The sequence below is a fragment of the Diplotaxodon limnothrissa genome, linkage group LG10 (genome assembly GCF_057381915.1).
Source record: "Diplotaxodon limnothrissa isolate DT_005_m linkage group LG10, D_limnothrissa_male_GT1.1, whole genome shotgun sequence".
NCBI classification, from domain to species: domain Eukaryota; kingdom Metazoa; phylum Chordata; class Actinopteri; order Cichliformes; family Cichlidae; genus Diplotaxodon; species Diplotaxodon limnothrissa.
The window spans coordinates 36,285,922-36,309,134 of NC_140605.1; the positions used below are offsets into that span (position 1 = coordinate 36,285,922).

At 47.3% G+C, this 23,213-nt stretch overlaps 3 protein-coding genes across 4 annotated transcripts in view; 1 reads left to right on the top strand and 2 right to left on the bottom strand.

Moving 5' to 3' along the window:
- LOC146624915 (arf-GAP with Rho-GAP domain, ANK repeat and PH domain-containing protein 1) overlaps positions 1 to 7,061 on the bottom strand; it is a 28,911-nt gene extending 21,850 nt beyond the window's left edge. Inside the window, exons 1-4 of the mRNA XM_085364764.1 lie at positions 7,018 to 7,061; positions 6,042 to 6,957; positions 1,210 to 1,286; positions 593 to 636 (exon numbers count right to left, since the gene is read on the bottom strand). Of these exons, the coding sequence (XP_085220890.1) occupies positions 593 to 636; positions 1,210 to 1,286; positions 6,042 to 6,092 (172 nt within the window). The 5' untranslated portion in view covers positions 6,093 to 6,957; positions 7,018 to 7,061. The remainder of the gene's footprint in view (positions 1 to 592; positions 637 to 1,209; positions 1,287 to 6,041; positions 6,958 to 7,017) is intronic.
- A 110-nt stretch (positions 7,062 to 7,171) lies between these two features.
- mat2b (methionine adenosyltransferase 2 non-catalytic beta subunit methionine) lies at positions 7,172 to 17,759 on the bottom strand. 2 transcript variants are annotated; one of them, XM_085364765.1, is made up of 8 exons: positions 17,619 to 17,759; positions 16,306 to 16,495; positions 15,624 to 15,818; positions 10,410 to 10,524; positions 10,071 to 10,223; positions 9,796 to 9,992; positions 9,606 to 9,719; positions 7,172 to 7,857 (listed from the first exon to the last, which is right to left on the bottom strand). In XM_085364765.1, exons 2-8 carry the CDS (start codon positions 16,438 to 16,440, stop codon positions 7,684 to 7,686), a joined length of 1,083 nt encoding a protein of 360 aa, XP_085220891.1. In that variant the 5' UTR covers positions 16,441 to 16,495; positions 17,619 to 17,759; the 3' UTR covers positions 7,172 to 7,683. The 2 variants fall into 2 exon arrangements, with proteins under 2 accessions (XP_085220891.1, XP_085220892.1); XM_085364766.1 differs by lacking the exons at positions 16,306 to 16,495; positions 17,619 to 17,759 and adding an exon at positions 17,258 to 17,597 and having other exon boundaries at positions 7,180 to 7,857.
- A 634-nt stretch (positions 17,760 to 18,393) lies between these two features.
- The window catches only part of LOC146624917 (uncharacterized), a 6,473-nt gene continuing 1,653 nt past the window's right edge, over positions 18,394 to 23,213 (top strand). The window contains exons 1-5 of the mRNA XM_085364767.1: positions 18,394 to 18,720; positions 20,445 to 20,829; positions 20,921 to 21,016; positions 21,091 to 21,298; positions 22,775 to 23,213. The exon at positions 22,775 to 23,213 is cut by the window's right edge and continues 1,653 nt beyond it. Coding sequence (XP_085220893.1) covers positions 20,455 to 20,829; positions 20,921 to 21,016; positions 21,091 to 21,298; positions 22,775 to 23,213 — 1,118 coding nt within the window. The 5' untranslated portion in view covers positions 18,394 to 18,720; positions 20,445 to 20,454. The remainder of the gene's footprint in view (positions 18,721 to 20,444; positions 20,830 to 20,920; positions 21,017 to 21,090; positions 21,299 to 22,774) is intronic.

Below are 23,213 nucleotides of genomic sequence, written 5' to 3' on the forward strand. Positions count from 1 at the left end.
GCCCACTGTGATCTAGAGCCCACTGTGATCTAGAGCCCACTGTGATCTAGAGTGGGCTCCACACAGCCCACCGTGTAAGGTCAATTTCACATCCCTGTGCCTTCTCTACTCTGTGTGTGTGTGTGTCTGTGTCTCTGTGTGTGTGTGTGTGTGTGTGTGTGTGTGTGTGTGTGTCTGTGTGTGTGTGTCTGTGTGTGTGTGTGTCTGTGTCTCTGTGTGTGTGTGTGTGTGTGTGTGTGTCTCTGTGTCTCTGTGTGTGTGTGTGTGTGTGTGTGTGTCTCTGTGTGTGTGTGTGTGTGTGTGTGTCTGTGTGTGTGTGTGTCTGTGTCTCTGTGTGTGTGTGTGTGTGTGTGTGTGTGTGTGTCTCTGTGTGTCTGTCTGTGTGTCTGTGTGCGTGTGTATCTATGTGTCTGTGTGTGTGTCTGTGTGTGTGTGTCTGTGTGTGTGTCTGTGTGTGTGTGTCTGTGTGCGTGTGTATCTATGTGTCTGTGTGTGTGTCTCTGTGTGTGTGTCTGTGTGCGTGTGTCTGTGTGTGTGTCTGTGTGCGTGTGTCTGTGTGCGTGTGTATCTATGTGTCTGTGTGTGTGTGTACCTGGACTCTGAACTGCTGGCTGTAGAGTTCCCTCAGCCTTGGCACTGAAACACAAACGTTAGGACTCAGTTTCTGCTGTGATTGGTTGTCCTGTGGTCACATGACCAAGCAGTGATGTCACAGCTGTGACAACAACTCCACCTTCTACAAAGACACAAGAGAGCGAGGAGAAGAAAAAGCAAAAGAAGAGGACGAAGGAAACACCTCAGACAGACCGCGGCTCAGAGGTCAGAGGTCGCAGCCATGACTGATGTGTTATATGTGAACCCAGCTGCTACTGTAATCTGATTACAGACTACGTTCAGATGATCAAACTGGGAACAAAACAGCTGAGCTCAAACATGTGTGAAGACGTTTGTGTCGTCTGTTTCATGCAACCGTACGATTATGATTCCGACACAGTATCAGTAACACACTCGACCACATCCACACTAAACTCTGCAGTACCACACACCACCACCTCTACTTCCTGTTTACTGTCCCTCCAAAATAAATCCTAACTCAGGCTGGACTCTGAGCTGATTTGCTGTCTCTCCGTGTGAGCGAGATATGAAATCAGTGAAATGAGACTGAAGCACAGATTTCATTATAGTTGGCAGATTTAAAGATTATCTGACCTTCCCAGTGAGGAGGTGGAGCTTCGATTTCCTGTCGAGTAACAGCGGCGAGGCTTCGGGATAGGAGGAGTAGACATCTGCTGGACAGGAAGAGCCGTTAGTGATCTGATCATTGTGATTGGTTTTCATTCAGAAGCTGATCAGAGGAGTTTTTAACAATCCTCGTTTGGATGGAGGCAATTATCTTTGACCTGAAAAGCCTCCGACCTCACGTTTCACTCTGAAGCTGAAACTAGTGAGATCACAGCGGGCACGTCACAAGTTTGACAGGCGGTGCGCTCCAGTGAAGGGAACACGGCGAGCAGCACGATGCTCGCCGAGAACGAAGAGGAAAGCTTTCATTACAAACATGAAACACTCCCATGATTCCCTCTGCTCAGCAGCTCAGAACATGTTTTAATGACACAAGCCAGTCACATGACCCGGTGTAGCGCCAGGTCAGACAGCATCAGTGATTAGAGATGTCACAGTCAGAGTGCTCAAATCCAGCTGTGAGCGCACAGCTGTGTGACGCCTTCAGAGGAAACAGGGAGAGTCTGACTTCAGGACGAGCTCCTCCTCAGGAGGAACGCAGAGAGGAACTTCAGTTTCACAGTAAAACGTCTGCATTTAAACACGACAAAGCCGAGCTCGTCAACAAACCTCGGTGTAAGTCAGAGTGAAACACACAGTTTCTTTGACTCTCTGCTGATCTGTTCATGGAGACTACAGGACACTCACACACACAGAGCAGTTGTTACCTTGGCGTCCGTCAGCTCCTGTGGATCGGGACCTCAGTCACCTGCGTGCCTGCTTACCTGTCTGAGCTGTGAGCGTGTGCTGTGTGTGCGTGACGTCATCGAGCTGCGGCTCCACCTGCACTCATAAACACAGAGTGTTAAATCCACCCTGTGTGTGTGCGTGTTTAGGGCGGCGTTCTCAGTGCGACACGTTACATGAACACTTGGTGTGTATGAACAGACGTGTGGCCTCCTGATGTGATCGACATTTACAGGCCGCTGGAGCCTCGGTGCAGCCTGAGCACGACTCCGTGTCACACACAGGTGAGAACAGGTGAGGCTCCTTTAAGTCAGCTGATCCAACTCTGACAGTTTTACAGTGAAGTCTCACCAGTCAGACCAGCACAGGTGTGGCTCACCTGTGTGTGTGTGTGTGAGAGAGACTCTTCTTCGTGGGTTTAAACAGGTTGAGCCTCAGGTGTGTGTGTGAAGGAGGACAGAGAGGTAACCTGAGCAGCTCAGTGTATGAGGAATGTCTTTGACCTCTGACCTCCTGAGAGCTCCACCTGCTGGCTGCTCTGCAGCATTACCATGTATTTAATTTTTGTTGTTTATGCCTTTGTATATGTACAGCACTCTGTGAACCCTGGTTTTATGTTAAAGTCCTTTATAAATAAAGCTGGTGTGGTAGTTTCAGCTGTAACCATTGTACAGGTTTCTACTGGGAGCACTGGTGTGGATGTGACCGTGCAGATGAACTCCATCGAGCACTGACAGCAGTCTGTTAGCATCAGGCAACAATAGGCAGGTGGTCAAACAGGTAAAACAAACATGCATGAGCTATTTCATCAGAAACAACACAACAACCATTAAACTGCAAATATGTACGTTAGCTTAAACAGCCGACAAATGACTGCAGTGTAGTAGAGAATACAACTACACGGTATTATTAGCAGTGAAATTACACAGACTGCTTTCCAGCGCACACGTGACGTCCACCTGTGTCGTTGACCCAGGGTTTTTGAGTTTATTATATTATTTATAATTTCTAGTCTTTGGGTTTTTGTTAGAGTCATGTCTTATGGTTTGTCTCTGTGTAATCCTTAGTTGCTGTCTCCCCTGTCTGCTATATCCCCGTGTCCAGTCAGTGTCAGTGTCTGCCCTGGTCCCACCTCTGTTCCCTCTGTTGTAGTGCCTGAATGTGAGTCTGTGTCTTTGTTCAGTCTGTGTTATGTGTTTCCTGTTTTACTTTGAAGGTCTCTGTCTTATCTCAGTGTGTTCAGGTTACGCTTCCTTGTCTCGTCAGTCCTGATTTCTCCCAGCTGTGCCCTCCTTCTGTGTCTCATTCCCCTTGTTACTTCCCAGCGTATTTAAACCCTGTGTTTCTCTGAGTCAGTGTCGCGTCGTCCCTCATGCTGTGTGGATCGCTCTGTGTCTCACTGTGAGTTTTGTTTATGAGTTCCCAGTTTAGTTTGCTGTTTTATGACTTTCCCCTGCCAGCAAATAAAGCTGAGTTTTTTTGTGTTTAAACCTCATGCCTGAGTGTAGTGATGGCCAAATGAAGCTTTCCGAAGCACTGAAGCTTGTATTGAAAAACGGTTCATTACTCGAAGCTTTTCAACACAGTCCTCTCCGGTGACATCTGGTGGCGAATATTTTGAAGAGCAGCTTGAATCTGCAAAATAAAACGGACTGCTCAATCATCACTGCTCACTCAAGAGTGGAGTTCTCTCTGATATTGGGCCACCGTTCCGTTGCTTTGAACATGTAATTGGTTTTGTTTTCTCGATTGGGGGGCTGAAAAAAATGTAATGCGTATTTGCGTAATACATTTTGATCAATAAACTTTCCCTATTTAAACATGCACTATGGTGGCCTTTCTTTGCTCATAACTCCTTGATGTTGGTAAATACAATAAGTGAGCAATATATACAATATACATATGATAACGCACAGCACATTATGGAGTATGCCCCTGCTGTGAAGTCCTGCCTCCATCTACTTGTCATTTAATCACTGGACAGCTGGACAGGTTCATACAAAATATTAGATAAGGCCAATTGTCCTATACATATTTTTGACCTAGGGGTGGGATTGATTGTGAACTGGAAAGGGAAAATGCTTAGGAAGCTGAGTACGGCTGCATCGTCACTGATTTGTAGAATCATTTTGATTCGATACAGGATCCGATTCAATTTGATTGGAATCTGGAAAGTTTTGCCTCAGTCGGAAATATTACAATTCTGATCATTTAACAGTATATATCCATAATTTCGTATCTATTAAAAGAAAGCTGACACACGTGAGACTTAATTAGAGATGTAAACAGAGAGTTATGAAACCTGCAGCTGCAGAAGCCAGCGAAAAAAAAAGAGGCAAACACAGCGCGGACCCGCCGACACACCAAAATCTGACTCTGACGCGTCGGGTCCGCGCTCTGTGTTCACGTTTGTATGCAGAATCCGTAAACCTGCTCCCAGTTACTGTTTTAGCTGTATGGTGTTTGACGACATGTTGTGAGGTTTAACCTGAGATGCTGGCGTTTCAGGCATAATAACGTTAATTTACAAATCGACACGGGATTGTAATGAATCAATATCACTTTATTCAATTTAGCATGGATTGTAATCAGAAAGGCGATAATCAAAACCCACCCCTAATCAAGAACTTGCAAAGTAAAAACATGATCTATGTCAGGTAGCCCTTTTGTTATTTACATTTAAAAAGAGGATTAGTGTTACTGTGCGCTGGCTGAGTCTGTTTCTTTTCTTAGAAATAGTTTCTCCTGCCCTGGAGAAAATCCACTTGCATGGAACAGAAGAGGCTGTGGAGTGCAGGAACTACACTGCAAGCTGGTAGATATGCAGGTATTCCTGGGTCCTGCAGACTATCACCTAAAAACAATAAACAAAATGATTTTCTAAACTGTAGCAATGTAATGTACGTATAGTGTCAAATACATTGTTGTAGTCTTCATTAGCTTTAATTCACATGGAAGTGTTCCTAAAGTCATATGCTGTAATGATATTTACATTATGAAAACATGATTTTGGACATTTCAAGTTTTTCACTTCGGCAGATAAAAAGAATTGAGCAAAATCAACTCAAAATATTCCCACACGCCAGAACGTCCTCTCTTCCTCGCTGGCTCCATATCTGTCAGTGGAATGATCACCTCTTCGCTCTCTGTCACCATCAACACACTCCACGAATCCCGTGGATGATTCACTTCCTTATATCTGTTTGAATCAGGTACCGAAGCAGTTACGTGCGTAATGAAGCTTCGGACGTCACTGGTCACGTGACTTTTGCCAAACGAAGCAAGCCTCGACACAGTGCTTCTGAACCAGTGTGTTGTTTTTTTCGACACACGCTCCGGAGCGTCAGCTTCAAGCGGGCCATCACTACCTGAGTGCCTGCATTTTGGGTCCAACTCCTGCCTGCCACACAGCGACTCATGACACAACCTTCCCACTACAGTCAAACATACATCGTCACACAAATCAACACCTGCTAAGTTATTAACTTCAGCCAGCAGAAGCAGCAAAGTTATAACTTCGGGGCAACACAGTGGCTCAAGAGTTCGTCTTGTAATCGGAAGGTTGCCGGTTCGAGCCTGCCTTGAACAGTCATTGTGTCCTTGGGCAAGACACTTCACCCGTTGCTTACTGGTGATGGTCAGAGGGCCCGGTGGCGCCGGTGTCCGGCAGCCTCGCCTCTGTCAGTGCACCCCAGGGTGGCTGTGGCTACAATGTAGCTGCCATCACCAGTGTGTGGATGACTGGATGTGTAAAGCGACGAGTAAAGCGCTATACAGATACAGGCCATTTACCATTCATTGCTTTGTTTCACACAGGAGGCAGAATTATACCTGAGAGTGCAGTACTTCTGATCGAGGCCTTGTTTTGTATAGATGCATCTATAATTGTTACTCCTGCACAGCTGCTGTGGAGCACCATAACTTTGTTCTACGTGTCCAGTGACAAGAAAGGGCTGTTCTATTCTATTCTATTCTATTCTAGCCAACTGTTGTTTGTAACCGGTGACCTTTGACCCCATATATTAAACCACACCCATCATCTTTAAATACTCACTGTGGATTTACTACTGTACCTGAAATGCTGCAGTCGACGCTCCCTGATGGCAACATCCTCTTTCAGACATGCTCTCAGGAAGTTTCAGATGTTCACCAAGTGCTGAAGAACAGGTGAGTGACCTGACAGGTAAGAGGAGGAGGAGGATAACCTTCACAATGAAAGACTGAGGCTTGACAGTTTCACGTATTTAATGTTGAGGTGTCGTTTACAGCAGAAACACACACAATGTCCTGTCACAGCAGGACATTTACCGAGTCGGATTTAATCTGGGGTCGACTTCAAACTTCCTGATTAAACCTGAACTTCAAACATAAAAATCACCGGTATTTATTCAGGTTCCATACATACAGCAAAAACAATGTCCATATTAAACTAACAGAGACCAGGTTAAACTAACAGAGACCAGGTTAAACTAAAGGAGTCCAGATTAAACTAACAGAGACCAGGTTAAACTAAAGGAGTCCAGGTTAAACTAACAGAGTCCAGATTAAACTAACAGAGTCCAGATTAAACTAAAGGAGTCCAGGTTAAACTAAAGGAGTCCAGATTAAACTAACAGAGACCAGATTAAACTAAAGGAGTCCAGGTTAACCTAACAGAGACCAGATTAAACTAAAGGAGTCCAGGTTAAACTAACAGAGTCCAGATTAAACTAACAGAGTCCAGATTAACCTAACAGAGACCAGATTAAACTAAAGGAGTCCAGGTTAAACTAACAGAGTCCAGATTAAACTAAAGGAGTCCAGGTTAAACTAAAGGAGTCCAGATTAACCTAACAGAGACCAGATTAAACTAAAGGAGTCCAGGTTAAACTAACAGAGTCCAGATTAAACTAAAGGAGTCCAGGTTAAACTAACAGAGTCCAGATTAAACTAACAGAGTCCAGATTAACCTAACAGAGACCAGATTAAACTAAAGGAGTCCAGGTTAAACTAACAGAGTCCAGATTAACCTAACAGAGACCAGATTAAACTAACAGAGTCCAGATTAACCTAACAGAGACCAGATTAAACTAAAGGAGTCCAGGTTAAACTAACAGAGTCCAGATTAACCTAACAGAGACCAGATTAAACTAACAGAGTCCAGATTAACCTAACAGAGACCAGATTAAACTAACAGAGACCAGATTAACCTAACAGAGACCAGATTAAACTAACAGAGTCCAGATTAACCTAACAGAGACCAGATTAAACTAACAGAGACCAGATTAACCTAACAGAGACCAGATTAAACTAACAGAGACCAGATTAACCTAACAGAGACCAGATTAACCTAACAGAGACCAGATTAACCTAACAGCGTCTGGACTAACCCAATAAATTCCAGATTAGAGTGAAGATTGGAGGTGGTGATATAATATGTAACATTTTGTTGTCAGAACACACTGAAGTGTAGTGTGAATCTTACAGAGCACACTCAGCTTGTTCACACTGATATAAAGTGAATCTATGCAAACACTGACACAAGACATGAACAATTAGGGATTAACAACACTCAACCCAGAACATTATTCTGACTGTAATCTGGTAACGTCCGAGTATAATCTGGTGCAGGACTATGACCTGGTAATACTATCAGCAGTGCAGAGCTTGCAGACAGGACTTGGGGCACAAAGACTAAATAATCTGTACATCCGGCCCGCTGCTAATCCAGTCGTCTCAGTGGAAGACGGTCTGTCTCCAGCGTTTGTCGGGCGTGAACGGCCACAGACAGTCGATAATGGCGGAGGTGAAAGGTCGCGGTTCCACGCTCAGGTTCAGCAGCTCCAGACGACAACAGTTTAACTGACTGTTGATTGGACGAAGAGCCGACGCCGCCGGCTGCTCGGTCAGCTGCAAGAACACAGACAGGGTCGGGACCACAGGTGATACAGTTTGTTTATAATGAGTGCAAAGTCCTGCTGATTATGAAAAGATTCAAAACGAGCCGCGCACCACGAAGCAGCTAACCTCAGGTTAACTCTGGCTTTCTGGACTACAAAGGTGGATCACTCTTACTGGGGTAAATCGCCATGGTAACCTATGCTATGAGCCAAACCTGCTCTGAAGATTAGAGATTATCAGGTATGACATCAACACCTATAGACCAATCAGATCCTCAGAAAACAGCATCGCCATTCCTGAAGCCCCTCAGAGCTCTGTGGGGAAAGGGGCGGGGTCTGTGTTTCCCCGATGAGCAGTAATGACAATAATAATAATAACCATAATAATATCAATAAAACTTTATCAGCTTTATTGCTCTATAAGCATCAGTGGAACACCTGCGCTGTACCTGCTGACCTCAGATCAGATTCGTGGACCGAGCCGATGTCTGAATCCTGTCTGTAAATGTGATCTTTACAAACAGCTGAGAGAATAAACTGAAATGGTCAGGAGGTCAGAGAGTAAACTTTTCTCTGATTGGCCACTTTCAGGACGATGTCCTGGAAACCGTGAAGGAAGCGCAGCTGCCGCTCCAGCAGCTCAGACTGAACCATGATGTGTTCACGTGCTGATGCGCCGCTGCTGTCTGTCGCTCTGCTGCAAACACTCAGCAGGTGACACTCACAGGGATCGTTATCTGTGCCAAGCTGATTGATAATCGGCCAATCGGCATCATGTCGGGGTGAACCCAGATAACAGATCGACACCTCAGGTGTGCAGGCCCTCAGGTCATAACTTTACATCCTTGCGCAGGCAGGCGGGTTAAACTGGCTTTAACCAGTTTAACCTTAACGCCCACTCACATCCTGGGCCATCTGATCTCAGGAACTCGCATGATAAGGTGGGGCCAGGTTTCACACCTTGGCTCAGGCGATTAGAGGATCATCAGGGGGTCCTTTTGTCCCTCTGTGGGGGGAAACTCCCACTACGTTTATATCTGGGACTCTCCACCATTTGACCTTAGAACTGAAGAAGCTTCTCGGATGAGAGGTGAAACGTCTTCAAGTAACTTAAAGAAGTCCAGACGCTTTTCTTTTCAAGCTCCTTTGACTACGATGACCTGGATGACTGAGAACCTTCACAGACATAAACTGGCTTTACTTCATCTCCATTTAAGGCAGATGACCAATCAGAGCCCTGGCTGCTGTTCGTGGTCAGCTGGTTGTTGCACTGCTACGACCTCGAGAACATTAAACTCTGGTGACAAGCTGTAGAGCTGTGGTTGGGCTAAAACATACTGAGCGACAGAAAAACACGTCACTGCTTTACAGCCTGAGCTGTGTCAGGTACGAGGCGGCTCAGGTGTGGGACCACTTACAGGTACGAGGCGGCTCAGGTGTGGGACCACTTACAGGTATGAGGCGGCTCAGGTGTGGGACCACTTACAGGTATGAGGCGGCTCAGGTGTGGGACCACTTACAGGTACGAAGCAGCTCAGGTGTGGGACCACTTACAGGTACGAGGCGGCTCAGGTGTGGGACCACTTACAGGTATGAGGCGGCTCAGGTGTGGGACCACTTACAGGTACGAAGCGGCTCAGGTGTGGGACCACTTACAGGTATGAGGTGGCTCAGGTGTGGGACCACTTACAGGTACGAAGCGGCTCAGGTGTGGGACCACTTACAGGTACGAGGCGGCTCAGGTGTGGGACCACTTACAGGTATGAGGTGGCCGGACGGCAGGTTGAAAGCCTGAGCGATGGCGACCGCCATTTCATATTTAGTCATCTGCTCTTTCCCAGAGAAGTGAAAGATTCCTCTGATGGACGGGTCCTGACGGAAAAGCAGACGGCGGTGAGACGGGCAGAGCGAAGTCCACCTGATGCTCACCTGTCTCTCTGACGCTCACCTGTCGTGCTCTCTCAGACAGCTTCCTGCAGACGGCAGCGACGTCTCGGGCGTCAGTGGGGAATCTCTGCAAGACGTGATCCAGCGTGCAGCTCTCCTCTGACGCCTCCTGAACCTTCAGGTACAACGACGTCACCACGCTCTCCGTCACCGACTCCACCTCCCCAAACAGAACGGGCACCCGCAGTACCACCGCACCTGGCAGGGTCACGGGTCAAACAGGTGACTGAGGGGCAGGCGAGAGACAGAAGACTCAGACAGGTGACTGAGACGTACCTGGACAGTGGCGCAGCGTCTCCCTCTCCCCCTCCAGTTTGCTCCGCCCATAAACGTTGAGCGGGTTTGGACTGTCGTCCTCACCGTACGGAGGATTCCTGCCGTCAAACACGTAGTCGGTGCTGATGTAGAGGAAGAGCGCCCCGCAGGTGGCTGCAGACACAGACGTTACCTGTTACGGAGGCGCGCTCACACAGAGCTGCACTGAAATCAAGGTGCGTGATGTGTGAAGGGGCGGGGCTCTGATGCGCACTACAGGAGCTCCACCCCCAAACCTTCTCGTGCCCCCACCTGTGTCAGGCCAAAGAATATCTGGTGATGGTGTGGTGGCTCACTGACCTGCCTCCTTGGCGAGAGTGCTCGTGGCGTGCACGTTCAGATTAACAGCTGCTTCCGTGTGTCTCTCCATAACATCTGGACGCCTCTCGGCCGCACAGTGGACGATCACATCAGGCTGAAACACACATTCAAAACAACTTTATTTAGTGACCATCAGCTTTACAGTAATGACGAGAGATGGACCGATCGATATTACGTATCAGTATCGGTCCCATACTGACCTAAATCACTGGATCGGATATCAGAGAGAAATAAAAAATGTAATCCGATCCATTAAACATCAAAAAAGCACCTCACCAAACCTGCGACACGGCGTAACTCGGCTCATAACCGTAGCACGTCGGAGCAGTGTGGTCACGTGATAGAGCGGCTGTGAGTATTTGTAGCCTCGCTAGCAATCCGGCATTTCATCTCCGAGGAAGTTTTCCCAGAGAGAAGTGAAGCAAGTGTGTAAGTTCGTCTCTGAATGTTTGTAAAGCGTTCCAGCGTTAAGCTTAACAACCGATATGGAGCGACTGCCTCTCTCTCTCTCTCCTGCTGCTGCTTCAATGTGAAACTGATCAATGATCAGCTGATCGGCTTTTCTGTCGCGAGTCTTGTTTGTTTGTTTGTTTTTGGCCCACTTTGCGCCAGAAAGAGGAAACCAGCGGCTGAACAACAGCAGCACGTTTAAGCTCGATCAGCTGTTGTTAGAATGTATTTAATATTACTTTCTACTCCAGGATCTTTTTCTACAGCTGACGTAACTGTGCAGGGGCGGAGCTAGCAAAGTTTAGCCAGGGGGCCGATAGGGCATGAACAGGGAAAAGGGGGCACAAAGACATACTTTTCTTTCTTATTCTCATTTAAAATGTCGAGCTTTTAATAAATAATTATCTGACACCCAAAGTTTTAATTTGATGTAAAATAAATAGAAGTCCATTACTGTATATAGTAACTGTTAAGTCTAATATACCCTAGTAAGCTATAGTACTTTTTCCTTTGGGAAGGTACCATCTGTGCAGTCTGCAGTTCTGCTGAAGAAAGATGTTGAATCTATTTAATTATTGTGGAAGAATAATTGATTTCTGTGCATTTTTTTCACACTGCATCAAATTAAAGTTGATTACATCGATTAAGCATCATGAGGTGGAGGGTGGGGGGTGGTTCCCTATTTTTTGGGGGTTTTTTGCTGGGAGTTTGCAGCCCTATTGGTTAGGCTGCTTACTCTTTAAAATACCAGAATAGGGAGGATGGAGCAGGTTTAAGTTTATTAGATTGATCAGTTTTGCTGATCTATGACATGTTTTGGGTGCAGTGTGTTTTTTTTACACACAGGTGTAACAGAATAGCTTCAGTGTTTTTTAACTTGAGTTTGAACTTATACAAAATGCAGCAAGATATTAAAAAAACTATTTTATTGATTAAAACACATCGGATTCATATCGGTATCGGACATAAGAAAGTGGTATCGTGCCGTCTCTAGTGATGCCAGAACATACCATTACAAACAGCCTGAACCCTGTCAGCTGACTCACAGGTGAGTCGTGTCCGTCCTTCAGCAGCTGCACCTGCTCGCTCACAGCCTCTGACCAACCATAAACCCGATCAGTATCCTGGTAACCGCTCGGCTCGCTGCCTGTACGAGACGGTCTGTTCCCTGCGCCCGTGGGTCGGGGAACAGGTCCTGAGTGTTGTCTGTGCTCAGCTCAGAGTACCCGCCCCTGGAGTCCCCGGGTGCAGCGCTCCCACGCTGATGTGGGCAAAGATGGGGGAGGGTCCCCCAGTGGGACGATCATTTACCCACTACTGACCCTGTGACTCATAACGCGAGCCAAGGTGTGAAGAAGGTGTAGGTCATTGTGAGACCTAGCCCCACCCTATCATGTGACTTGCTGAGGTCATATGACCAGGATGTGAGTGGGCGTTAAGGCGTCTGGGAAGGATGTCAGACTGGACTACAGATGGCGGACAGTGTCATAAGCCCCGCCCTCTGTCCAAAGAGGGTTGTTCACAGTGGAGATAGACGCTTCTTTCACTCCTCTGTCTTCTCTGTCCAACATGTGCACATTGGGATCCTTAAAGAGTGAACTTTGACCTTTAGATGCAGATGTACAGCTGAGTCCCGTGGAGAGCACAGAGTGAGGGTTGGGGATGTTACCATCCCACAGACACAGTGTCCAGGGAAGCAGAGGAACATGTGAGTGGTTATCCCAGCTGGACCTGGGACTCCCCGACACACTGAGCGTTTATATCCTACCACACAGAGAGAGTTTGGACCTCACCAGGATGTCCAGCTAAATGTTGTCATTTGTCAAACATGCAGTAAAACTACTGCAGCCAAAGGCAGAAGTACTTCCAGTTTATTCCACCAGCTGATAATCATCCAGTGTAAGGTGAAGAGTGTTTTAAACTCAGTGTGTGAACGTCTCCACACACACCAAAGGACACGTTAGGGCTGTGCGATATGACCACAATCTCATCTCCCGATATCAGACATCTATCGCCCCGGTAACGATATAAATCACAAAAATGTAACGTTTCTGTAAATTCTGTGAATCTCGGGCAGCTCGACCTGTGTGAAGTGTTTCCTGCTGGGCGTCGTGTAGCTGGAGTCGAGTGTTTTAACGATGTATGAAACGATACATTTTAGACATCAGTTGTAACGGCACCGTTTTCTTTGTGAGTATTTATTACACGGCGTGCTGCGGGGAAAAGCCTGCTCTAACGTTTGAGTCTAAGGTTTATCTTTTAGCACCTGGCGGCTCTTTTTTTACTTCTCATCCGTAAATAATCTGCATCTTTCACGTGATTCAGTTTATTTTGAAAAGTCTCAACAGGATCTTGAGCTTTATTGTGAAAGGTTTATGTGGAACATAAACAAGCGGACACGCGATGCTGTTACTGTCGTTGTTGCTAACGACAACGCATAAAAACAGGCACTTGTCCATCTGTAGTGTGGTTATATTACATATAAGAGAAAGAGAGAACTTAAACGAATATAGCCACTACAGTGACATCAGAACCATGAAAAATATTGCTGTAAACAGTTTATTTTGGGACACCACGAAACAAACGATAGCGTGATAGGAAACAATAGACGTTTTTATATCGTCATCCGATATATATGGTTATATCGAACAGCCCTAGGACACGTCACTGTCCTCCGTCACCGATTCTCTGCATAATTTTATGGACAGATTTCTGGGTGTAGCTGCGTGGTGTCAGGACTAAAGTCTCTGCTTCTCACAGTCGATGTGGTTCTGCTGGCTCCAACTCACAGTTTCACAGCACAGTGTGAACGAGAGTCAGCACCTCCAAGTCTGAGGCCACGGACCCACTCTGAGCGCCCACTCTGAGCGCCCACTCTGAGCGCCCACTCTGAGCGCCCACTCTGGGTCAGGGACGAACTACTAGGTGGAGGGGTTTAAGTATGTTGAGGCGTTGATCACAAGCGAGGGGAGATCGCCAGACGGATTGCCGCTGCAGTGATGCGAGCACTATCCCGGACCGTCGTGGTTAAGAGAGAGTGTGAAACCGCTCAATCTACGTCCCTACCCTCAGCTATGGTGATGAGGCGTGGGCGGGGACCGAAAGAACGCGATTGCAGATACAAGCGGCAGAAATGAGCTTCCTTATGGGCTCAAACTGGGCTCAGACATATTCTGTAAATCAAATGAGTCGCTGTGAACTGAGATTGTATCTTGTAAATCTTGTAAACCAAAATATCTGAAAATGTTACGCTTGTGCATCTACAGATGAGAATCTGTGTGTTTTTAAAAACATTTACAGAGGTTACAAATAGTTTTTGTTAAGGTCTTCTAACAGATACAAAGCACAAAACTACGGTGAAACTGCGCTCAGCTTCCTGGCTGTGTGCGTTGCAAGTGACCAGTACGACTTCTGACCCAGTTTTTTTTCTTTCAGCTGACTGGATTGTTACATTTGTGACCAATCAGAGAACAGATGGTTTCAATGTCGGTGGGGTGCTTTACCGAGCTTCAGGTCCTGGGAGGCTGATGCAGTTTTAAGCTGGAGGATCTCTATATGAATGTCCCATAGGGCTCCCCGGGAGCTGCCGGAAGGATAAAGTTGTGCTATACCAGAAACACCATCATCCTTCAGAAGGATAGGCGTGACCAAAAAGCACCACACGCCCCTAGCTGGTCGCATGCACATTCGCACCTCGAAGCGTGTCCAAAGCAAACTGGTCGCACTTTAAAATACTCAATTTTGACGCGTGTGAAGCGGAAATGTGGGAGGAAGTAGTGCCAGACGGTATGTTTGCAAGACGGCAGCTGTCGAGCGTTTGAAGAGAGCAGAGCAGTGGCGAAAAGGACGCTTTACACATCAGTCACTACAGCGACTTGACGCTGGAGTTCAGATTTTTCCAACTCGAGTGGGAGACACGATTAGCGCGAATGCACAACATGCAACACACAAACTGCAGCGCACATTTTACCTCACGCTTCCAACGCATCAGTCGCACTACTTGGTTGCGCAAATCAGGCAGAAAAGCGCTTTCGTGACGCAAATCTGCTTCTGAAGTTTCGCGGGACCCCCAGTCGCGCTTCATCGCGCTCCTCTTTACACGTAAACCTGAAGCTCCGGTCGCGTCTATCGCGTTCGGTGTGAACGCACCCTTAGAGACAGGGTGAGGAGTTCAGCCATCCTGGCGGGGAGCCGGCTGAGGAGTTCCTACATGTCCCACTCAGAGGAGGCCCGGGGCAGACCCAGGACACGCCGGAGGAGGTGGTGGAGGGGACGGAGGTGTGGGCTTCTCTGCTGAGGCTGCTGCCCCCGCGACCCGGCCCAGCAGAACAACATGGATGGATCCACTCCTGTATCTGTTTGCCCAAGCACCTGAGAAGGGGTGTGGCCCCACCTCGCCGTCCCCCCAGCAGCAGCAGCCAGGTGCTTGTTCTCCCCGACTCCACCAGGTGAGCTCTCAGAGTGATGAGCTCTGATACTTGGTGAGCTCGCATGTGGAGCTGGTTTCCATGGTGACCGTGAAGGTCAAACACACAGGTGATGAGGGACCCCCTCTGTCACCGTGTCACATTCGACAGGTGACTCGATCCATCTGTGGGGGCGGGGTTAATGCTCAGGAAAGTCTCCTAGGTGGACTCTGACCTAGAGGCTCTTGTGAGGTCACTAATAAGGTCAACGAACCACATGGAGTCGGAGTACTGTTGTCGAAGTACTCTGTACGAATACACAGCTTGCATGCAGTACCTTGTATTCGTGCAGCAGTCCTCTGACGGCGTCCTCGTCTGTGAGGTCACAGCGCAGAAGGCGGAGCCTGGCTCTCCTGTATCCCGTCCCAGTGACGGTCCATCCGGCGCTGTGAAACTCTCGGCACACCGCTCGCCCCAGGAGGCCTGTTGCCCCGGTAACCAGGACGCGTGGCGCCCCCACCAGCAACTCCTCCTGAGTACATAAGAGTACACACATCAGTACTGCAGTTAGTATTACAGAGGACTATAGTTAGTACTATAGAAAGACAGTACTGTACTTAGTACTACACACAATACTACAAGTTGTACCAGAGTCAGTAATACAGACAGTACTACAGACTAGGGCGGGGTGATGTATCGCGGGTTTTCCACGTACGATGGTTAACGTGGCTTTATCGTAACCATAGAGTATGGGTTACCATGGCAACAATAATCTGTCTGCATGCAATTGAGAGTTTTTCTCTCCCACACTCTGTGAATGCGTCACTGACCCCCCTCCCAAGCTGAAACTGTGCAGCTGATGGTTCAAACATTTAAATTCTTTCTGACTTCCTGTATCAAAGTAGAACAAACACAGAGGTGGACCAACGTTAGAACGTGTGGCGATACAGATCACGTCTCTGATGTCGCTCCAAAACATGGTCATATTAGATTTCCTCATGTCGCCCAGCCCTACTGACAGGGTGAGGCTGCTGTGGCCAGTCGGGGGGTGTAGCCGCCACTGGTGGTGTAGCCTCAAAACAGGTGAAGAGGTTTGGCTCTTCTGCCGGTGTGTCGTCACCCTCAGCAGCTCTGAGTCTTCTGATCGGGGACATGTTGGACACCTTAGCACACCTGCCTGCTGCTGCTGCTCAGGTTGGCTGAGCCGTGCTGTAAAGAGAAGAGGGCAGAGGAACACCACGCTACCAAGTGTCCAAGGGCTGAATTAGCATTAGCATCCGGTGGAATGTAAGGGTAAGGGTTAGCCATCCTGCATACGGTGAACACACAGGAGGTAGATGGGCCTGCGTCTGACCGTCGTACACGTGAGGTCTGGGGAGCAGTGACTGTCTACAGCTGTTATCACGCACATACAGTTGGCACGGTAACACTTCCACGTTACCTGAGGCCAACACGAGACCAGCAACAAGCACGCCAAGCAAGAGCTACCAAATGAAACCGCTGAGATGGACTTGTTACATTTTAATAATAAGAGAACATCTTTGGTAAGAACATGGTTGTGTGTCTGGACTCTAACTGCAGGGTGTGGCACAGGTCAGCACTTGTGACATCACTCATGACATCACTCGTGATTACAGACTTAGTTTTACACTTTTATCCCCTCGTTTGGGAACATCAGTACTACAGACTGCACTACAGTTAGGAGAGTACTGCAGTTAGTACTTCATACCGTAGTACAGTGAGTATTACAGTACTATAGGGAGTACTACAGTCGGGTATAAACATACCTCTGCCAGTATACCAGAGTGACACACCTGAGCAGACCCCTCCCCCTGCACGCGCAGACCCAGATCAGTTCCTTTAATCAGTATGTTTATTTTATAAATAAAGTTTTACTGCAGTATTTAAGTAGTATTTGAATTCTGGGAGCCTTTAGCAGTTAGCATTTAGCTGCTGACAGGTGAGCTTTACCTGAACAAGCTGCACGCGCCCCGGACTGAACAGAATCCTTAGTTCTGCGCCTGCGCAGCTCATCTCTGATTGAATATGTGCACTGGATCAGTTATTGATCAGGTACCTATCACTCGGAGCCTCGCGGATTTTCTGATGCGCACTTTCTGTCTCGGTCACTTCCGGACTGATCAGCTGTTTGCCGTAAAGCAGCTGTCGCGCTGCCACTAGCGGTTAGCATACAGGCTAACAGGCTTTTCTTTAGCTTCGGTGACCCAAGTCAGAGTCCTGATCCTCGCCAACGGGTCGGAACCGTCCCGGGAGCGGCTCTAACGGCGTCAGCATCACAGCTGAGCGAGAAAGACTCAAAGGCAGAGCTCACCTGCGAGCACGCGGACCCAGAACCGGGCATCGGACAGACCGGACCAGCACGGACCGAACCAGCACGGACCGAACCACGGACCAACGAAACCCACACAAGGATCAGGAAACTCCCCGGAGTCACAGCCCGGTGCTGCTCCGCTGCTTCTTCTTCTTTGTGAGCGGCTCACACAAACGTCGATTTGTGGCTCTACCACCGCCACGCGGTGCGGAGTGTGACCGAAATCAGACTCGGGGTCAGGCTCTGACGAGAGCTCTTGAATTGTTAATTAAACCAGTTTATTTCAAAGTGAACAGATTCAGGTTTGACTGCTTTCATGGCCGGCGGGGGCAGACCGATCCCCGGCCTGCAGCCACGTCGTTCCTACTGACAGAACGACGAGTAAAAATCTCATTAATCATCAAAATCTGCACGGATATAGGTCCTTTTAACCTGATTAGCATAAACATATTTCAGTAAAATAATTCTAATTAGGGGAAGTGCCACTGCTTTCATCAGCCTGTTCTAAACTGTAGGATCACAGTGGAGACCAGAGTCTGCACAGTGTAACACACCATCAAAGGATTCATGAACTGCACAAAAGCCTTTGGAGAACAGTCTTCACATGCACAGGTTCACTCTGCTGTGTGGGTTGTTGTGTGACCCCCCGGGTCAGAGCCGGTGCACAGAGCTGCAGCCTCGTCTGTCACTCACCTCCTGAAATAGAAACCTGCAGCCCGACACCGCCCCGCTCCCTCTGTTTATCTCTCGCTCTCTCTGCAGCCTGTCAGCAACACTCCCACAGGTGCTGTGGGTCGCCCCACACTGAGCTGGTGTTCACATCAAACTCACCCGCTGCTCCAAAACTTTCTCTCAGCCACATTTCTGAGTCTGAAAACTTTGAAAATTTCATTTAATTGGATTTAAACTGAGAGCCTGAACACTGCTCCTGGACCAGGAACACACCCTTCGGCTTTAACCCGAGCCAGGACCAGGACCAGAACCAGGACTAGGCTCTCCCGGAGAAGTCCGAACTAAGTTTGACCTTGAATGTTTGACAGCAGGACATGATCCTGATTCTGGTCCCGGTGCTGTCGGTAGTTTAACGCTAAGCTGATTTCAGGTAAGGACATGCTAACACTCACTTATTGGGTTATTATTCATGACTGAACCTGATTTCTTCCTCTAAATATTTGGCACTTGTTCCAGCTGTAAGTGTAAAACAGTTTTCAGCTGTAAAATTTAAATCATTGATGTTTCAGCTTCATCATTCAGGTAAACGCGCGCATCATCAGTGCAGAGCTTCACTCTGCTTCTCTCTGCATGTTTAAATCAGATAAATGATGATCAGCATACAGCATCACAGGTTACATTTTAAAGCCACGTTTCCATTTTACCTGCAGTTATTACTCAGATCTGCCAGTTTCAGTAAGGTTCTTGATCCCTCTTTACGTTATACTTCATACGTCATACTCTTATCCTTAATGATAAGAAAACCGAAATTATGATTTTTGGTAGTAATGCCCTTCGTGCCAAACTTCGGGATGCCTTTGGTTTTCTCACTAGTTCTTTCGCTGACACTGTTAGGAATCTGGGTGTCTTATTTGACAGCTCATTTAAACTTGATAAACAAGTGTCTGCTGTTGTCAGATCCAGTTTTTACCAGCTTCGCCTTATTTCTAAGGCCAGGCAGTATATCCCGTATAAAGACCTAGAAAAGCTCATCCACGCCTTTGTAACGTCAAGGCTAGATTACTGTAATTCACTTTACTGTGGTCTCCACTCTTCCCTTTTACATAGATTACAGACAGTTCAGAATGCTGCAGCACGCATTCTAACTAAAACCAAGAAGTTTGCCCACATTACTCCTGTCCTTGCTGATCTGCACTGGTTGCCTGTCAAATATCGTATTCAATTTAAAATTTTGTTGTTTACTTTTAAAATTACCAATAACACTGCACCAAGCTATCTTAAGGAACTTTTAAACCCATATGCTCCTGCTAGGGCTTTAAGGTCATCCTCACAGTTACTGCTGGTTCAGCCCAGATCTCGACTGAAATCTAGAGGTGATCGATCGTTTGCTCTAGTTGCACCGGAGCTGTGGAACAATCTCCCGATTGGCATCTGAGCGTCTGATTCTATTCATTCTTTTAAATCACAGCTAAAAACATATCTTTTTAAACTTGCCTTTTCTACCAGTTAAATGCTGGCTTGCTTGCAGTGACCTATTGTATTAAATTCTCTGCTATCTTTCCATTATTGGTGTCTTTTATCATGGTGGTACAGTCTTACCTTGCTATAACCTATGTGCTGCAGTTTACTCTTATTGGTGGCTTTTATCTGTGAACATAATTCGTTACCTTTATGTATTTGATATTAATGTGTGAACTGTTTTATTTTTTATTGTTTTATGTAAAGCACTTTGGTATGCCCAAGGCTTTTAAATGTGCTCTATAAATAAAGATTGTTGTTGTTGTTGTTAATCGAATCGCCGCAGTGTGACAGCGAGCTGATAAAGGGAAGCACTGCGTACCTGTCCCAGCCTTCCTCAGACGGCAGGTATCACGTGTTCGGCCGGCCTCTGTACGTCTGCCTGATTGTCTGAATCACCTCTGAACCCCAGCTCTGGAGGAACTATCACAGGGCAGGACGGCTTTAGTTTAATAATGACCCGAGCAGCCGGGTCCGCTTCATGGATTTAAGATTGAGGGTTTTCCCTGGATGGCGATCGTGGATCAGTAGAACTGAGTGGGATTAAATCATGGAGCACTGTGGACTCAGTGGGAAATCATCATTTCATTCAAACTGCTTCATTAATGTCTCCATGTTTGTTTGTGCGTCCTCCAGAGACACAATCATGAGCGGCCACGAGGACACAGCAAAAAGAGAAAGAGGGCGGGGCATCTTCCTCAGCGCTCACCGCTGCCCTGAAGTCGACGTGCTGCCTCATCAAACTGCTGAGGCACAAATCCTTCCACGCTGTTCTCCAGTTCCTGCAGACAAGAGCTCTGAGTTCACCTGCACAGGTGAGAGCGAGCCAGATTACCTGGACTTCTGCTCCACCCATCGCTCCGAGGTAGATGAGGAAGAGGAAGACGAAGGGAGTGTCAGCGACTGGTCGGAGGAAGATCTCTCACTCCACTTCTCTCCCTCTGTCCTCATCCAATCAGACGATGAAACGTCTGATCCAGAGAGTGGCTTTGAGTGTGTTGACATCACCATAGAGACACAGGTGAGCGATCATCATCATCAGCTGGTTAGATGAACGTACGTGTGGGGCCTAGTTTCATCTTTACCAGCAGCGTTTGTTTCCTGTCGTCCAGGTGAAAGGTCAGGATGCGGAGGGGCTAAAGATGGTGCCTAAACGGCAGATTCACCTGAAGAAGAAGAAGAAGGACGGCGAGGATGGCGCTGAACAGGTAAACACTGATAAACTACAGGTATGTCTTCTGCCAGTTTAACTGTTTGCTCACCTGTTGGTCTACCTGTCCAGGTGATACTGAAGGATGTTCCTGCTGAGGGCAGAGGAATTAACAATAATACGTCAGCTAATGAGCTGCTGTGTCCCACTACTCGATCACGGCCTGAACTGTTACTACGGCAACACAGTATGCCCACCTCCTTTCACGCCACCTCAAATACTAGCAGTGATGCTGAGAGCTACGGGGTCTACAAGGGCCTGATTGCAGGGGCTGGCCAAGGTAACAGCACGTCTACCTGTCAACAAGCTCCCTGTTTCTGTCAGTAAGGACCGCCCACCCGCCACCCTGGGGAGCACTGAAAAAATAAACTGTTATTGATCATATTCACTGGTTCAGGTTATCAGTTTGGACAAAAGCAGAGAGGGATGATCACAGGATCCTTTCCATGATGAAGAGAAACTAGTTTGTATCCACCAATCAGATCCCTGAACAGAGGGATGCATGTATTTAATCAGGAAGTGACAGGAAGTAAACACTCCCACTCAGCTGATTTGTGTCATTAGCTAACGGCATGCTGGCTTCGGTTGGCGAACGCAGAAAGCAAAAACAGCCCCGATGCTGAAATGTTGGGACACTGTGTGAAATGCAACAACTTACAAATCTCATTAACACACATTTTATACACAAAAGAACAAAAAATAAACACTCAGCTGTGTAGACTCCAGCAGAGTGGAGATGTCTTTGTACCCGACCATGTCTGACCTGATAAGCTCTGAAATCTCTGACTGTCTCTGTTTAGTACGCCTTACTCTTCCAGCCTTTGTTGCTCCATCCCAACTTTTTTGGAACTGGGGTTGTAGTTCGCACATGAAATACGAGGGGGGGCAGGGGGGCGCTTTCTTTGCTGAGCTGTGCACTGATTACACACATCTGAATAGACTCAAGCTGATACCACGCTGGTGTGATTGCTGTGCCGTGGGTTGCCATAGCAGAGAGGCCTGAGTGTCAAATAACAGTCTCACACACTGCTACATAGTTCCCTGCAAACTGCAGAAAATCTCAGAAACTAGAACTTAGCTCGAACCCGTTGGTCCTCCAACCTAACCCTAACCTCAGAAGAAAACCTCTAAGAAAATAATTTAATATTCTGATTTTCAGTGGATAAAACTTCAATCACCGGGTAGCACAGCATGATATTGGATCACAGCCCGTCAGACTTCACGACTTCCACACTACAACTAAATGTGGTGTTTCCAGAGTGTCTGACTGTGTCTAACGAGAGCTTTCCTTTCGCATCAGTCCTTTATTTATGCAGGTAAAAGTCTCATTGAGACTACAGTCTCGTTTTCAAGTACAGACATGAAGTCATGGCCTTGAGTTAAATGATGGTAGGATATGATTTACAAGGATTTTTGCATGATTGAGATCCCTGATTCACAATAGACGCGACACGTGCTTCACTGAGGATGCAGCTCAAAGTTTGTGTTCTGCCTGTACTGCATCATTGTCGGGGTCTTCATGAGTATACATGCCCGCTCCCTGACGTTCTGCATTTCTATTGGTTGCATGAAGAAAACAGTTAATGTGCGCCGCAAGCCATGAAAACCAAAGCTTCAAATGCTGCCTCAACATGTCTGTCGAAGAGGTGCAACTCTACTACTGAGTATTATTATTATTAATACACGTCTTTGTTTTTGTTCTATTGATGATGAAAGACGAAGAATCTGAGTTTGATGAAGTTTCTGATGGTTTCAGGGCTCCTGATTGGAGGAAACTCTCAGCGTCTTCAGAAGTCGTTCTCTCTGGATGAAACCAAAACAAAGATGGCATCCTGCCTCATTAAGAACGTGCTGTCGAAAAAGATGCAGGTGGAACAGAAAAACCTGAAGAAGAACGCGGAGGTATCACCTGTCCTGCCTCTGGGTCATCAGACAGGAGGAGGCGGGGTCAGAGCTCCGGTTCACGTGGTGAGAGACGTGAGGAGTTTAGTTAAACACTCATACGGCCACTCATTCACCACATCAGCCGCGTCACAGGACAACAAGTCAACAAGCTGCAAAGCAGTTGGCCAAGAGGATAGCCCTATGCCCACTTACCAGCAGGCTGTGGGGGTCAAAGGTCACTTCTCCAAGGTTGCTGTGTCTTTCAGCCAATCACAAGACAAGAAGCAAAGTAAATCATCCAGACAGCCGAT